The sequence below is a fragment of the Mus caroli genome, unplaced genomic scaffold (genome assembly GCF_978045245.1).
Source record: "Mus caroli unplaced genomic scaffold, Mus_caroli_1 scaffold_5, whole genome shotgun sequence".
In the NCBI taxonomy this organism is placed as follows: Eukaryota; Metazoa; Chordata; class Mammalia; order Rodentia; family Muridae; genus Mus; species Mus caroli.
The window spans coordinates 68,472,655-68,488,109 of NW_028227260.1; the positions used below are offsets into that span (position 1 = coordinate 68,472,655).

Genomic DNA, 15,455 nt, shown 5'->3' on the forward strand with positions numbered 1-15,455 from the left:
AGGGCAGTCACTCAGTACATGTCAAAATAATTTGGGCAACAGAAATAAATACCAAGCAGTAACCACCCCGTTCCCCATCAACCCTATCTAATACCAATGACCACAAAAGTTTCAAGGACCAAGATTTTAAAAGAACATTTGGAAGCAGGAAAGGTGTACTCTTTGTAAAGTGGCTTCTAGGCTGGCCTGGGGACCTATGGACCTACGTATCAGTCTTTGTCCTTGCATTCTTGACCATTCCATCAATAAAGCTCTTTACCTTCTAGCTGGAATCTGAGGTGGCGATGGTGAAAGAGGAGAGTAGGCACAGAACCATATTTTCTTTGTTGTTATGGTGACTGCACAGGCAAAATCCAGACACTGAGTGGCAGGCTAAGTCTTAGTATTCAATTTCACTTTGCTAGCAATTTCACCCGAATTCCTCTCTTGTCTCAGAGGTTCCTGTGCTTTTGTCTCTTCTTAATAGATTCTTCTCTATGGCTCCTCCACAGCCACTCCTTTCTGGGAAGCCTCCGAGGCCCCCCCCCCCCCCCCCACAGGAAACCACTTAATCAAACAATCCATCTGTCTAGAGAACTAAGTTGGTGGTAATTCAGTATCAGGCTCCCCTGGCACTCAGACCCCATGGCAGCTGGGGATAGTGACCAGCGGTAACCAGGCCCCAGAGAGGGTGAGCTTTACAATGCTGGGGGGAGAGCCTGCCAGGTTTCAGGAGACTGAATGTGCCTAGGAGTTGAGGCAGCCTTGGCAAAGCCTTTGTTTCATATCCTTAATTCAGCTGGGGATGCTGGGGACAGAAGCATGAGAGGGTGGAGGTATATTTCTCCTCTCATCCTGCAGATAGAAAGTTGCTCCTTCCTACAATAAGAAGAGGGAAACTAAGTTCACAGAGGCATTTTCCTTCAGCCATTTGTTCTTCATACAAAAACATTATGTTGTAAGCATCCATTCTTGGTCAGTCTCAGGTCTGCCTCTCTGATGCATGGGGAAAAGAAAGCCATCTAAGTCCTGGCTCTAGTACTTCAGTGGACTGCTCTGCCTAGTGTCCTCTCACTGTGGCCTTGCTCCTCTTGTCTGCCTGTCAGCAGACACTGCTACTGGGAATTTGCCTGCAGGGATTGGAAATTATCTTGCTCTGTTATGGTAGTGGGGGCAATTTGAACAGCTTTTGCTATAGAATGAACTTAGTCTAAGGCCACCACTTAGATACCCAAACAAATCTATTTTCTGTCTGACCACATTCCTCCAGGAAGGATGGTGACGATCGCCCACCCAAGACCCTGGGTCCCACAGTGATTGGCCTCCCACAGGGCTGCTAGTGTTTTCCTCTTCCTCTACTCTGACTTGTACTTGCCAGGCTATTAGGCTGGGTATTCAAGTGGCAGTCAAGGGAGTAGCTAAGCCCAATGGTGAGAGGAACTCAGCACAGACACTTCAGGACTGACTGTGCTCTTAGAAGCTGTCCCCAAGTAGAGGTTTTGTAACCTTCCTTTACTGTGTCTGCTCACAGCCCCTCCCTTCCACTCCAAGCTCTGTAAGTAGCTGCTATGTTAGCTGGCTTGCTGCTTTCCAAGACTCCTGGGGGTTCATGCATTTTAGGCTTTGGGCACCCTGGAGACTGGACATTATTTCAAAGCGCTGTTCTTTAATGAATGTTCATGTCTCTTTGGGGGAAGAAAATGAACCTAATCATTCAGTGGAGTGTACACACACATCACTGGAGCAGCGTAGCACAGCGCAGAGAGCTAGAAAGATATGGTTTTGAATCTCAGCTCCTTACTTCACTACAAAATCTTGGGCTAGTTAAATTAAGTTCTCTGAGCTTTAGTTTTTGTTGCTGTTTTAAAAAAAAAGGAGCATTGCAACACCTCCCTCATAGGGTGGCTGTGAAGGTTAAATAAAAAGACAAACCATTTGGGAATTCTAAAGTACCATGCAAACATAAGACAGTATGGTTTACGTTGGTATTTCTAGTCTCTTTGGGACTCTGTCTCCCCATCTCATAAATGAAGGTAGAACATAAAATCAGTATTTCTAAGCCCTGTTAACATGTTTTTGCTTTTGATAGACATTAGTGTCTCTTGCTTCCTAGACACTAACATGTCCCCTCTCTGGGAGAAGCACTCTCTCCAGCCATTTTCTGTATAGAGCAATCAGACAAGATAATTTATTTAATATAGTTCTAACTTCCTTAGTTTCCACTGTGAAAGTGCTTATCAAATTACACATATTTCCATGGTGACTGATATAAACATCAAAGCAGTCTAGGTAGATGGTTTCCCAAGTCCTTTTCAGATCCTGCATTAGTGGATTCAAAATGTAATTTAGGGGCTGAGGATGTAGTTCAAAGGTAGTATGTTTGGTTAGCATTCACGAGGCCCCGGGTTTGCCCCCTTATACTGCAAAAAGCAAAATTGAATGCAATTTGGGTGTAGCATCTGGTCTTGGTGCAAGCAGTTACTTAGGACAACCAGTAGAGGGCACGACGGAGTAGGAAATGCCCTTCTATGCCAAGGATATTCAGGGACTAGGGAGGAGTTAGGTTGGCTGAGATTATTTGGAGGCTGGGAATGAGGGAAGGGAAACTCCTAGGAGGGAGACATACTACTTTGATTCTTACCATTTTTGACTTGAATTGCTGACCCTTGGCCCTGCAGATGCACCACAGCTGGCTGAGAAGATGAGAAGAAGAGAGTCACTATAATGACTGCTTGCCGTGTCATGCAGTCCTGTGTTTTTACCTCTGGCTTCTAGACTCTTTGTATCCCATTTCTGGACCGCTCCCTCTGTCTTGAGCTATCAGTAGCTATATTTCTCCTAAAACACAGTAAGCCTCGCTAGCTCTAGCATGTCTTCACTCCGACCTTCAGCCAAACAGGAGGCCGTTGAGCTTTATCTCCTCCAACTGTAAAGCGGGAATTAGAGGAATCTCTGCTGGCCACTTTCACAGGGCGAGATTGAATAAGGTAGTGAATATAAAATTGCCTACCAAAACATAAGGACTGTGCAACTCTGTAGATTTATCATTGTGGCCAAATAAGTGTAGTGAGGCTAGTTGCTAGGAGGGGCAAGGTAAGGAGGCTAGGCAGTAGAACCTGCCAAAAGACACAGATTGGACAACTCAAGGACTAAGAAGGAACCTATAAGGCCTTCCCCCTATAAGGGGGAAGCCCAGGCTGGCCTCAGCCTACAGCTAGTTGGCTGCTTTTCATGGACACACAAACTCTCAGCTTCAGATTCTAGGCAGTTTGAATGCCATCAGGCATCTGAGGTGGCTTAGAAGTCAGAGGCATATATATATATGCCTGACAGGCAGGTTATTTCTATGGACTATTGGATCTGGCTGTCACGACCCTCTGTCACTCACAAAATGAGTAAAATGGTCCAGGCAAGACTTGTGTTCCTTTAGCTAAAAGCACCTTAGGGCGAACCTTTCCAATTCATAGGTATTGGCAACGGCTGCCAGTGAAAACCTCAGACCCTCCAGACATCAAATAAAGCCTCTGGGAATCTCATAGGCAAAAGCCTTCAAGGTGACCCCAAGCCTGAGGCCATCCCTCCTCCCCAGGAAGACAGTAATCCCCAGCCAACCTGATTTTCCCGAGTTCCAGTTTTATCAGCAGCACCTGCAAAATAGGATGGGGCAGTCAGAGTGCTGCGCTCTTTTCTACTTCCCTTTCCCATTTCAGCAGCCAGGGCTCCAGAGCCTGGATTCCACAGCCAGCCCTGTAGGAATTTCCTTCTCCAGGTCTTACAGCTGGAGGGAGTCATAGTACAACACGGGGCTGTCGATGGAAGAGAATATCCCCTCCTTCCCATTCCTGTCCCTACCAACAGACCATCTTCTTCAGAGGGTCTAGAGCCCAGCAGGGAAGTTGGCCTCTGGCCAATATTGGCTCAAGGCAAGCCCCATTGAGCACCCACAGAGAGGAAAGAGAGGCTATTTGTGTCATTGTATGTCCTTAAAACAATGGCACTTGCTTTTCTAGCTCTTTGTTCTCTTCTTACTGATTTCACAAGAGCCACTGTCATTTATAAAGATCTTGTCTCTTTGACTCTAGGAAATAAACTCTATGAGAACAGGGACTACTTAGCAATATATCTCTTTGTACACAGAAATTGTTCAATTAATATTTGTGGAATGATTGGGTTTAAAAAAAAACTTTTATCTCTTGTGGCCATGGTAACACTGCTGAGCCTGTTTGAATTACAAGTGAAAGAATCTGAATCCTGCTGCTGAATTCTTAGACCTGGGGAAATTAAGTTTAAGAAAACCTCAAGATAGAGGAGGGGAGCAGGAGAAAAACGTAGCAAGTAGCATGAGTTCAGGCCGTCTACCTACTGTCAACACTAATTAGGCAGGGTTGGATCTGCAGCTATACCTGTTGCATGCCCCATTGGGCGCTAGGAGAAAGAGGCAAAGGGATGGAATGGCATTTAAACGAGCAGCATGGTTATTTAAGGGTCTAGTGTGAGACACATTTGGCTTAGGGACAGAGTGGTCTTGGTGTCTGGTTTTGTTAGACACAGCTTGAGTGATTCATACATTTCTAACCACTCGACTAGAAGGGGCTATTTCTACACCACTAGGCAAGGAGTCTCAAAGTACATGGGAAGACATTATAATAGGGTTGCCATTTTGTCCAGTCCCCAACATTCCTCCCACAAACTATTTCCATGCAAATGTCATGTGGTACTCTATGCTGGAAATCAGGGTAAGCCAAATCTATAACTACAGGAACTCCAGTGAATGGCTGGGACCTCTTTCTCATACCTCTGTTTTTGGCTCATATGAGCTTATTGGCTCGCTATATGAAGGACTAGAGCCAAAGATGGAATGGGATGGAAGGATTGGCATGGGGCAAGAACAGATGGCCTGTCTGGCACAGCTTGAACTCAACAAGACTTAGAGCAGGCCAGACACTATCAGAGCTTGTTCACTTTCCACCTCTACACTAGACTAGGGATTTCTTACTGCACATTGCCACTGTTTGAAAATTCCCTGAAGATTATCTGTTTCTACTCTACAAAAGCAATGGAAAGTTTCCTAAAGGGTGGGAGACAGAAGAACTCACCAGAAGGTCCTTGGAGGCCAGGGGGTCCTTGAGGACCAGGAGGGCCAGGTGGGCCAGGTGGTCCCATAACAGTTGTTCCTGGAATCCCAGGAATTCCTGGAATCCCTGGAGGTCCCTGGGGTCCTGGAGGTCCTGGAGGTCCTGGGGGGCCGTTGGGCCCAGGTGGCCCTGCCTTCTTTCCTAAAACACAGGATTCAGTGTTATATTTGGAGTTAGTTACTGTCAAGACTGTATAGTCAGGAGTATAATTTCAGGGAGTTCTAGAGACTTCAATGACACCAAGTCAGCCATCTAGTTTTTGCTAAAGAGCTGAACATGCTTATAATCCCTTTTCTGCAACATATTTAGAGGACACAGAAATAAACAGTTCTCAAGGAGCCCAGCATAGTAGGGAAAATGTTCTAAGATATTAAGAGTGCCACATTAATGAGGCAGACCAAATGCTGAAACAGGTCAGGCAAGACTTCAAAAAGGAGGTTCTGATCTGAGTCCAAAGGACTATTAGAAACTCAGACTTAGGGGTCACTTCATGATTTTTTTTAGAATTTGATTATCATTGGTAATAAAATGAAGTGCAGGACTTCATTTAGCTGTTCAATTGCACAGACTTGCTACTATTAACCAAAGGATAGTGGAAGTCTGATCTCAGGAACACCATCAGCTCCAGGAAGATTTGTCAGGAGTCAGGTGTGCACGACATGGGGATGGATAGGGGCAACACTGGCTGAAAAGAGGAGTGGGAAGGAGTTTTGGAAATGGAGGTGGAGAGATAGGGTGAGAGACTGAAGATATCAAGAAACAACAGACAAGAAGGAATCACAGGCAGACAAACCTGACAGAGGCAGCAGGCTCTGCTTTCTCAGCTGACCTCTCTAAACTCTATTTTTAAAGATCACTGAGAACAGAAATTTTGCAAACTCTCTTGGTTACATGTTCCAGTGTTGATCACCCCTCACTGCTCACGGTTAGGAAGTTCTTTGGTATATTTAACTGAAATCCCTCCTGTGGCCGTTTGAAATTTTATTCTATTCTTTGTGTAGCTAGAGAAAACTAGTTAGCACCATGTACATAAAACCTCATATGCTCAAAGATATTAGGTTACCTATCAATTTCTATCATTGCAGGCCAAACAATCCACCTTCCCCGAGATTTTCTTTAGAGGCTGTATTTTCAAATGCACTACTATATCCTGTCTACCAACCTTTCCTCCTTTCTCTCTCACTGTCTTTCCAGAACAATCTCAGCCCTCCCATTTCATATTCTAGTCCTTCTAACAGTTCCTCTAGACTGTAGTCATGGTAAGTGGATCATAACTGTTCCTCCTATAGACTTGTTCTCTTTTGAGCAGGCTAACCAAAGGACTATAAGTGGTCATGGGTAGGCTTCTTTCTCTAATTTCTCCTGTCTTAGAATTTTAATGGGAGTCCCAGGATTGGAAATCTTTTACAATGTCCTCTCCTGAGACAGTTTCTCAATTTCAAATATAAATTTCTTTACCTTTTTGTCTTAGAGTTTCTACAATAAACACCATGACCAAAAACAACTTAGGAAAGAAGGTGCGGTTTTGTTTGTTTTGTTTCTTTTTTGCTTATATACACTGAGTCACAGTCCTTTGAGGGAAGACAAAGTAGCAGCTCAAGGCAGGAACTGAAGCAGAGAGTACAGAGGAAGACTTCTGGCTTCCTGACTTACTGGCTTGCTCCCCATGGCTTGTTCAGCCTGCTTTCTTATACAACCACCTGCCCAGGGGGTGTCACTATCCACCATGAATGGGCCTACACAGGGCCTACACAAACCTATCGTTGGTCAAGAAAATGCCCCACAGAGTTGCCTACTGACAATCTGATGGAGGCATTTTTTTTTTCTCAATTGTGGTTCTGCTTCTCAAATAACTTTGACTTGTATTATGTTGACAAACAAATGAAATCCCCAAATCAAACAACAGCAACAACAAAACAATGACAACCAAATCAGCTTCCCTTTAAACAACTCATTCCTTAGATATTTTAGTTTAGTGAATTCTGTCCTGACTTATCAACCCCCCTTTTAAGAATAATAAACCTCACCCAGAGGCCTCAAAGCAGACCAATGACACACTGCAATGATCATTTGCAAGCAAAGCTGGGTAAAAGGGCAGACTATGTGACACAATGGAGAGATGTTTGCTTGTTTGGTTTCTTTTGTGGGGAGGTTACAAGGGCAGAAGGTGGATACGGAGGGGCAGAAGATGGGTGGGACTAGAGTGAATGATGTGAAATTCACAACGAATCAATAAAAGTTAAAAAATAGAAAACAGAATAATTCTATGTATCTAAAAAACCCACCATGAATCCAAGAAAGGCCCACAAAGAGGCCAGCTATCCGCATCTAACTACATGCTCATTTGGAATGAAACAGTGGGTCAGAATGGGACCTTGTCTTAGGGTTTTACTGCTGTGAACAGATACCATGACCAAGGCAGTCTTATAAAATTTAATTGGGGCTGGCTTACAGGCTCAGAGGTTCAGTCTATTATCATCAAGGTGAGAGCATGGCAGTATCCAGGAAGGCATGGCACAGGCAGACCTGAGACTTCTATGTCTTCATCCAAAGGCTGCTAGTGGAAGACTGACTCCTAGGCAACTAGGGTGAGGATCTTAAACCCACACCCATAGAGGCATATCTACTCCAACCAGGTCACACCTCCAAATGGTGCCACTCCCTGGCCCAAGAATACACAAACCGTCACATTCCACTCCTTGGCCCTCATAGACTTGTTCAAAAACATGAGTCTATGGGGGGGCCATACTTAAACATAGCATAATGCAAATGCATTTAGTCCAACTTTCAAAGTCCTCATAGTCTATAGCAGTCCCAACAATGTTAAAAATCCAAAGTTCAAGGTCTCTTCTGAGATTCATCCAATCACTTAACTGTAATCCCCAAAGAACGATAGGAAACCAGCTAGGCAAACTCCAAACTCTGCATCTCCATGGCTGATGTCAAAGCAGTCTTCAGATCTCCACTCCTTTTTCATTTTTGTTGATTGCAACAAACCGCTTTCTCCTGGGCTGGTTCCACTTTCTGTTAGCAGCTTTCCTCAGCATGTATCCCATGGCTCTGGCATCTTTAACATCTTTGAGTCTCCAAGGCAATTTCAATGTTACAGCTTCTTGTTTCAGTGTCTGGGATTCCACTTGATCTTTTGGACTCCTCATAAGGTCTGGCATCACTTCTCCATCTCTGCCCTCTGTAGCACTCTATGCTCAGGTTGATCTACTCCACTATGGCTGCTGTTCTTGGTGATCATCCCATGTTACTGACATCTCCAATACACTGGGGTATTCCACTCCAACTAGGCTTCACCAATATCCCCTCATAGGCTCTCTTCATGGTGCCAAGCCTCAAATCTTTTGCATGACCTCTTCGTCCTGGGCCATCAACTACAGCTGAGGCTACACCTTCTCCAATGGCCTTCCATGACCTCTCACAGTGCCAAACCTCAGCTGTTCTTCATGGCATCTTCATGCCTTCAAAACAAGTACCACCTGGGTGACTCTTACACATTGCCAAATCCAGCTGCAGCATGAGGTACAACCTTGGCTATCTCTGGAACACAGCTTCTTTGTGCTCCCAGAAAACAATTCCCAGAAGATTTCACCTTAGTGATGCTGGTCTCTTCTTAATTTCTTAGCTCCAGCTAACCAGCTTCAATTGTCCCAGTAGTTCTTTCCATTCTTAACTCTAGAGCCAGAGCCACATGGCTGAAGCTGCCGAGTTCTGCTGCTTGCAGGAACTAGAACATGACCCCTCTATACTATTACATTATCACTGGCTTTATGTTTTCTAAACCCTTCACTGCCTAAGCTTGGCTATCCTGGATCTTGCTCTGCAGATTGACCTTGAATGCAGAGATCAGCATGCCTGTTTCCTGAGATTAAAGGTGTGTACCACCATGCCTGGATCTAAATTTAGCTGGGTAGGATCTTGCCCCAAGGTCCTACTCCCTTAATCTGTTATCTCCTAGAACACAAGATTTTGCTCCATTTCACTTCCTGGTTTTCCTTTAATACTCGAACCATATAATTTATATTTTTCCTTTCTAAGCTTGCTATGCTTGTTCAAACTTCTCCTCATAAGAGTTAACCAGAGAACAAAGTCTCTGCTGGGCTTTTTTGAAACTTCCTTTGACAATGCAATTAATCCAAGTCTCTTCACCTTAGTCTCAGACAGACTTTTCAGACAAGGGCAAAAAGTAGCCACATTCTTTACCAAAATACCACAAAACCAGTCTTTATGCCACATTCTGAAATTCTTCTCCTTTGAAATCTCTTGGGCCAGGTCAACACAGTTCAAATTACTCCCAGCAACAAAGTCTTCCATATTCCTACTAGGATGACCCATTAAGCCCCATTTAAAGCATTCCACTGCTTTCCAAATCCAAAGTCCCCAAATCCACATTCTTTCAAATAAAAGCATGGTCAGGCCTATCACAGCAATACCCCAGGCCCTGGTACCAACTTCTGTTTTAGTTAGGGTTTTGCTGCTGTGAACAGACACCATGACCAAGTCAAGTCTTATAAAAACAACATTTAATTGGGGCTGGCTTACAGGTTCAGAGGTTCAGTCCATTATCATCAAGGTGGGAGCATGGCAGCATCCAGGCAGCCATGGTGCAGGAGAAGCTAGAGTTCTATGTCTTCATCCAAAGGCTGCTAGTGGAAGACTGACTTCTAGGCAACTAGGGTGAGGATCTTATACCCCCACACACAGTGACACACCCATTCCAACCAGGTCACACCTATTTCAACAAGGCCACACCTCCAAATGGTGCCACTCTCTGGTCCAAGAATATATAAACCATCACAGACTCCCTCTTCAGAGAAGAAAGAGTAGTCCTGAGAGCGTTTCTTCAAGAGGGCCTATATAGGGCCTTAAAGACTTAGAGGCCCCGAGCTTAGTGGTTAAGATGGGATCTGCCCAGTTTCTCGATCTAGCCAATTTTAAGATGCTGAATAGGAAAACCATCTCCTTTTGAATTTGTGTAGCTTCCAAATCAGGCTTATTCGGCACCCAAATTTCAATTCTAGTTAGTATAGTGGAAATAACACAGGATCTGGACTCTGGAGATAAGGATGTAAACTCCAGTCCTTCCACACAGGCACTCGGAACCCAAGAACAAGGAGCTTGGCCTTGGTGCTTTATGTCTCTTCTTGAGACTGAGGTTCCACAAGAAAGACTGAACCAATGTCAGCTGGGAAAACTTCCAAAGCCTGGATGTAAAGTGTCTGCCTCCCTCCTTATTTTCCAGTTGGAAGAGACAAAGAAGTTGACACAAAAACACAGATGGAGTAGACACAGAAGTTGGATGTGCTGGGTAGCAGCATTTCCAGGCTCCACAGAGATTTTCCAGCTAAGGGTGCTGTGGGTATCACAAACTTCAGCTCCAAGAATGTGTGTCCCTTATAATTGTTTAATGTCATTTTAGAAGAACTACATCCAGAGTCTCCTCTAGTCTAAGAGAATAATGGTTGCAGTGCAAACAGAGAGTGATCCCTTATGAAAATTTAGAAGGCATCTGAGAAAAAGCCTGTGCTGAAATCTGTTTCTGCAGCTGGCCCTCTTCGATTCTCAACACTTGGACAAGGAAGCCCCTCAGGGCCCCCAATGGAGGAGCTAGAGAAAGCACCCTAGGAGCTGAAGGGGTCTGCAACCCTATAGGTGGAACAACAATATGAACTAAGCAGTACCCCCAGAGCTCTTGTCTCTAGCTGCATATGTAGCAGAAGATGGCCTAGTCGGCCATCATTGAGAAGAGAGGCCCCTTGGTCTTGCAAACTTTATATGCCCCTGTACAGGTAGGGGAGCAGGGCGGGGGTAAGGTATAGGGGACTTTTGGGATAGCATTTGAAATGTAAATGAAGAAAATATCTAATAAAAAATTAAAAAGAAAAGGAAAGTTAGGGGCAGAGAAGGGTATGCAGAAAATGACCTCTGGGCCAAGAGATTGAATTCTGTCTTTAGATTCCCTAACTTGACAGAATACTTCATGATACAAAAGCCTAGAGATGTTTATACTGAGAAAGTAAGCCTGTGCAGTCTTAGATAAAATAATACTATCATTTCAGAGCCAAATTTCATCAAAGGGGCATTTCCCTAACCTCTTCAGCTAAGTTCTAAATGTTGAAAGAACAATGGAAAGCAACTGAGTAAAGGGAGGTGGTGGTGGTGGGGTAAGGTGAAAAGAGAGGGAGAGAGTTATGTGAGTAGGAAAATTCCATTAAAGGGTGAAAATTAAGTGAACAGTTCAATTTCCCTCTTCAAGTATGTGCCTATTCACTGTGTCCAAGGAAACCCATATTAACTGGCTTCTAAATCACTTTTAAATAAAGTAGATGGTTAAGGCTTGTACGCATTTTCTTCTCAATAATGTTCCATACAGAAGGTGGCAATGCTAAGCAATGACGTGAGCTATAATTTCTATCTTGAAGGGATGCAACAAGACTCAAGAATCCAATATTCTAAATTCAAATTTACTTCTTTAAAAGATGAAGCATCCTGGGAGTGAGCACCCAGGAAAGAGCAGAAGGATTCTGCACTCACTCTGGCTCTCTGCTGTTTACTAACTTTGCTCAATTCAGGTCGTCAGAAGGCTGGGCATTTTCCCAGCTTTTCTTTTTCAGTAGGAATATGAGTTTGACATGTAGCTAAGGGTACCTGAAGTGATAAGAGTACCCTACTGCTCAGAGGATCGCCAGGCTACCTCTGTAGTTAGCCATTTTGTGCAGTTTGGAATGCTCCATAAATATAAACAGACAAAAATCACTTAAAGAACTTTCTTATGTTTACTTATTTTATTTTAGGTGTCTAAGTGTTTTCCCTGCAGGTATGCCTGTATGTGCATTACACACATGCCTGTTGCCTGAGGAGGACAGAAGGCAGCACTGCATTCCCTGGAATTGGAGATACAGATGGTTGTGAGCCATCAAGGAGATGCTGGGAACCACACCCAAGTCCATTATAAGAGCAATGAGTGCTCTTAACAGTGGAGCTATGTCTGTACCCCTGGTAAAGAACTGTAAGGTCCATAATCTAAGTTACTTGTGAGGCTTATGAGGGCAGATCACTAAATTCAATGTCAGTCTGAGCTACAGAGTCCATTCAAGGCCAGCCTGGACAATGAAGTGAGATCACGTCTCATTCAAAGAAAGTAATAAGAGGGTGAGTGATGTAGTCCAATGATAGAGTATCTGACTAGTACATGTAAAGCCCTGGGTTAAATTCCCAGTATCATATAGACAAAGGCAAAAAGGAAGGATTTCTAAAGGGAAACTCATTAGTTTCATATTATCTCTGTCTTCCTTTAATGTCAGAACCCAGAAACAGACAGGTACATAAACTGATTTTACAGTTCATTTTTTTTCTAGTGCAAAGGGTGAATTTCATTTGCCTAGTCTTTACAATACAAGCTGCTTTCTCGTTGGATTATCTTCTTTAGGCAAGCAAGCAAGCAAGCAAGCAAGCACTTCATGTGCCCTTAGCAAGTCCCTTGTTAAGTACAAAGTGGACTTAAGAAACCAAGGACAGCACAGTGAATAGCTCCAACTAGCATCTACTATAAAAACAGGACAGGAGCAGAGTAACACAGTGACATAGATTCTTATATCTATCACTGAGCAAATGATGCTAAATTCTCAGAGCAAGAGGTATCATCTTTGATCATCTGGGAAATTGAATGAAGACAGCTTTAAGGTGAAGGACCAATGTATTGATGATACCTTTCCATAGGTAGAGTTTCTTTTCTCTATAAACAGTCTTAGGTCTTCATTAGTGCCTGACAACTGATCTGATAAAGGAAGGAAAGAAGAAAAAAGAAGGCAGTGGACAGAGTAAGAGAAGGAAATAAATATGAGCTGGAAACATATGTAGAAGGAATAAGAAAGAAGAACCACAATGCGGGCTTGGAGTAGAATGCGGTGGTAAAGCTTCTGCCTAATATTCTTAGGGCAGAAGTTATGGATTGTATCCCCAGTGCAAGAGGAAGAAGATACACAGAGCAAATAAATATATAAACAAATAAACAGACAAATAAATAAATAAATAAATAAATAAATGAATGATTCTACAAGGACAACTTGTATGTATTGCTAGAGTCAATTCTACCTTCCATGGCTTGTTGTTGAAGAACTAATTCTTGTTCTTTATAAAGTGCAAAACTCATGTGAATGATTGAATGAAGTAATGGGCAATCTATGTTGAAAGAAATTAATGCAAAATCCTGTCTCATTCATTTTTTTCTAATTAGTAAAATCACAAAACTCAACTTACCCTTTTTCTTGTTCTTAACAGGACCTATTAGAAATAAAAGACGGAAGATTAAGTTAGTAGATCATTTTAAAAATGGTTATTCTCTAAAAAGCCAGTAAGAGGTACTGCAAATTTAGGGGAGCCCATAGTCATGGGCCAGATTTTACCCAAGGTATCTACCATTCATCTATCAAAATCCTTGTTTGCTGATTATAGAGACTAGAACAAAATACATGAAAGATGCTTCCCTTGAAAAAGAACAATTCTTCCCACTTTAGTCAGGAGGGAGAAGGGTATTCTTCTGTAGAGATGAAATGCCCAGAAACGCACAGCTCAACAACCTCAGGACGGCATTCCTTTAATTCTGCAAGTCCTAAGGTTGTAGAGTCATGCATTCAGGTGAAGCAGTGATGCAAAGTTTCAGATTGGGACACTAGAAGAGAAAAGGCAGTGCTCTTATAGAAGAAGCAGAACAATAGTAGTTCCTTCGCAGTCACTTCCTTATTGTGATTTAACTTGTTAGTTATTAGAAGCATGCAGCTGTAATACATTCATGTGGGGCCACATGCACTCCCACAATTTGCCATAACTTAATAGGTGCTCTAAAGGAAATGTCAACAGCTTCTTTTGTAGTAGAGTCGGAAGTGTCTTCTCATGTATTGTTTTAAAAGAAAGCCATTTTAATCAACAGAGCTCATTTTTATTCATGGGGACTCAGGCTTTTTCTTTCTTTGGATGAATATAACTTTCCTTAGACACAGGCACTTAAATTCTTTTCCAAACTGTTATGAAGCCAATATAGCCTAGCTCTAAACCACAGCCAATGTCCTTAGGAGCAGTTCTGTAGTCTACAGTTTGTTTCATGCTTCTGTGTATTATCTAACTTGATTCTTGTAAAAGTATAGAAAGATTTCCACCTATGAAATCAGGTTTCATAGGAAGCTAATAGAGTCTCTAGCCTGGAAGATCTCCAGTGTGGCCCCAGAGCAAATATGCCCCTTCAAAAACTCAATGTCTGTTTAGATTTCTCTCAAAAAGAACTGTGCAGCAGTAGGAATTGTGTGCAGTGTGCAGAAGATGTTTCAGGTTCAGTGGAGCAATTGAAGATCATGATTTTCCTCTTTTTATATCCTCTGTCTCCTCACACCTTTCCTCCCTCCTCTGTTGTCATCTTTATTTGTGCTCTGAGTTTTTGAGATATTGTTTAAATGTGTAGTCTAGGTTGGCCTTGAACTGTAATCCACCTGCCTCAGTCTCCTGAGAGCTGGGGCACAGGCATGAGGCATACCTGGCTCCTGTATGTTGTTTTTCAAAACAGCATTAAGCATTCTGGATGGCTATGACTGAATGAGAAACAACAACATAACCAGAGAAGCACTTTGTTCTTGAATAAGATGGCTGTTTAAGGAAGGATTTACACAGAAAGGGCACAGCCCCACCAGCTAGCTACCAACTGGCCAGTTAGTTACTCCAGCCTCAGAAGCAAGGTGGTGGCTACTGCAGCTGCCCTGCCCTTATAGCCAAGATGGCATATCCCTGCTTTACTTTTTGGTCATTTCTGCTAGCTAAAGGATAGAGCTGTTGCACCAGATTCTGAGGCAATCCAGGACATCACCAGTCAGTTGGTCTTTTCTGAGTATCTCTATGGAAGGTGGTAGCACAGTAAATAGTGCCAGAACACCATCATCACAGAACTTACAAGTTGGATAGGGGTGTTAGGTTTCAAACCTGGGACAAATGGCTGAAGTGCCTATTTAACATATTAAATACAACCTGGCCACCAGGTTCTCCATGCATCCCTTGGTCTCTACCTGTTACAGGGCCCTCCTGGTTGGCATACCTCTCCCCACTCCCTACTCTGAACTCTAGTCCAGGGGACTGGGCTGCTCTTCCCTATACAATCCAGGCATTTTGGTTACCTGCTCTTTTTGTACCTTTGGGCTTCCTGGGTGCTGCATCTGGCTAGACTCTCCCCACTCTCTCCCTTTCTCCCCCACCTCTCCCCACGTAGCCCAGCTCAGGGTCATGTACACTCTCCCAGAAGTCCCTGCCTCTACCTTTTATATAAAGTAAACTTTCTCCTACACCACAACT

The 15,455-nt window shown here is 43.3% G+C and overlaps 1 protein-coding gene across 5 annotated transcripts in view; it reads right to left on the reverse strand.

Moving 5' to 3' along the window:
* Positions 1-15,455, reverse strand: part of Eda (ectodysplasin A) — a 407,507-nt gene that overhangs the window by 5,737 nt on the left and 386,315 nt on the right. For all 5 annotated transcript variants that reach the window (XM_021152870.2, XM_021152869.2, XM_021152868.2 and 2 more), the window contains exons 3-6: positions 13,383-13,406; positions 5,076-5,255; positions 3,592-3,626; positions 2,621-2,672 (exon numbers count right to left, since the gene is read on the reverse strand). In XM_021152870.2, coding sequence (XP_021008529.1) covers positions 2,621-2,672; positions 3,592-3,626; positions 5,076-5,255; positions 13,383-13,406 — 291 coding nt within the window. The remainder of the gene's footprint in view (positions 1-2,620; positions 2,673-3,591; positions 3,627-5,075; positions 5,256-13,382; positions 13,407-15,455) is intronic.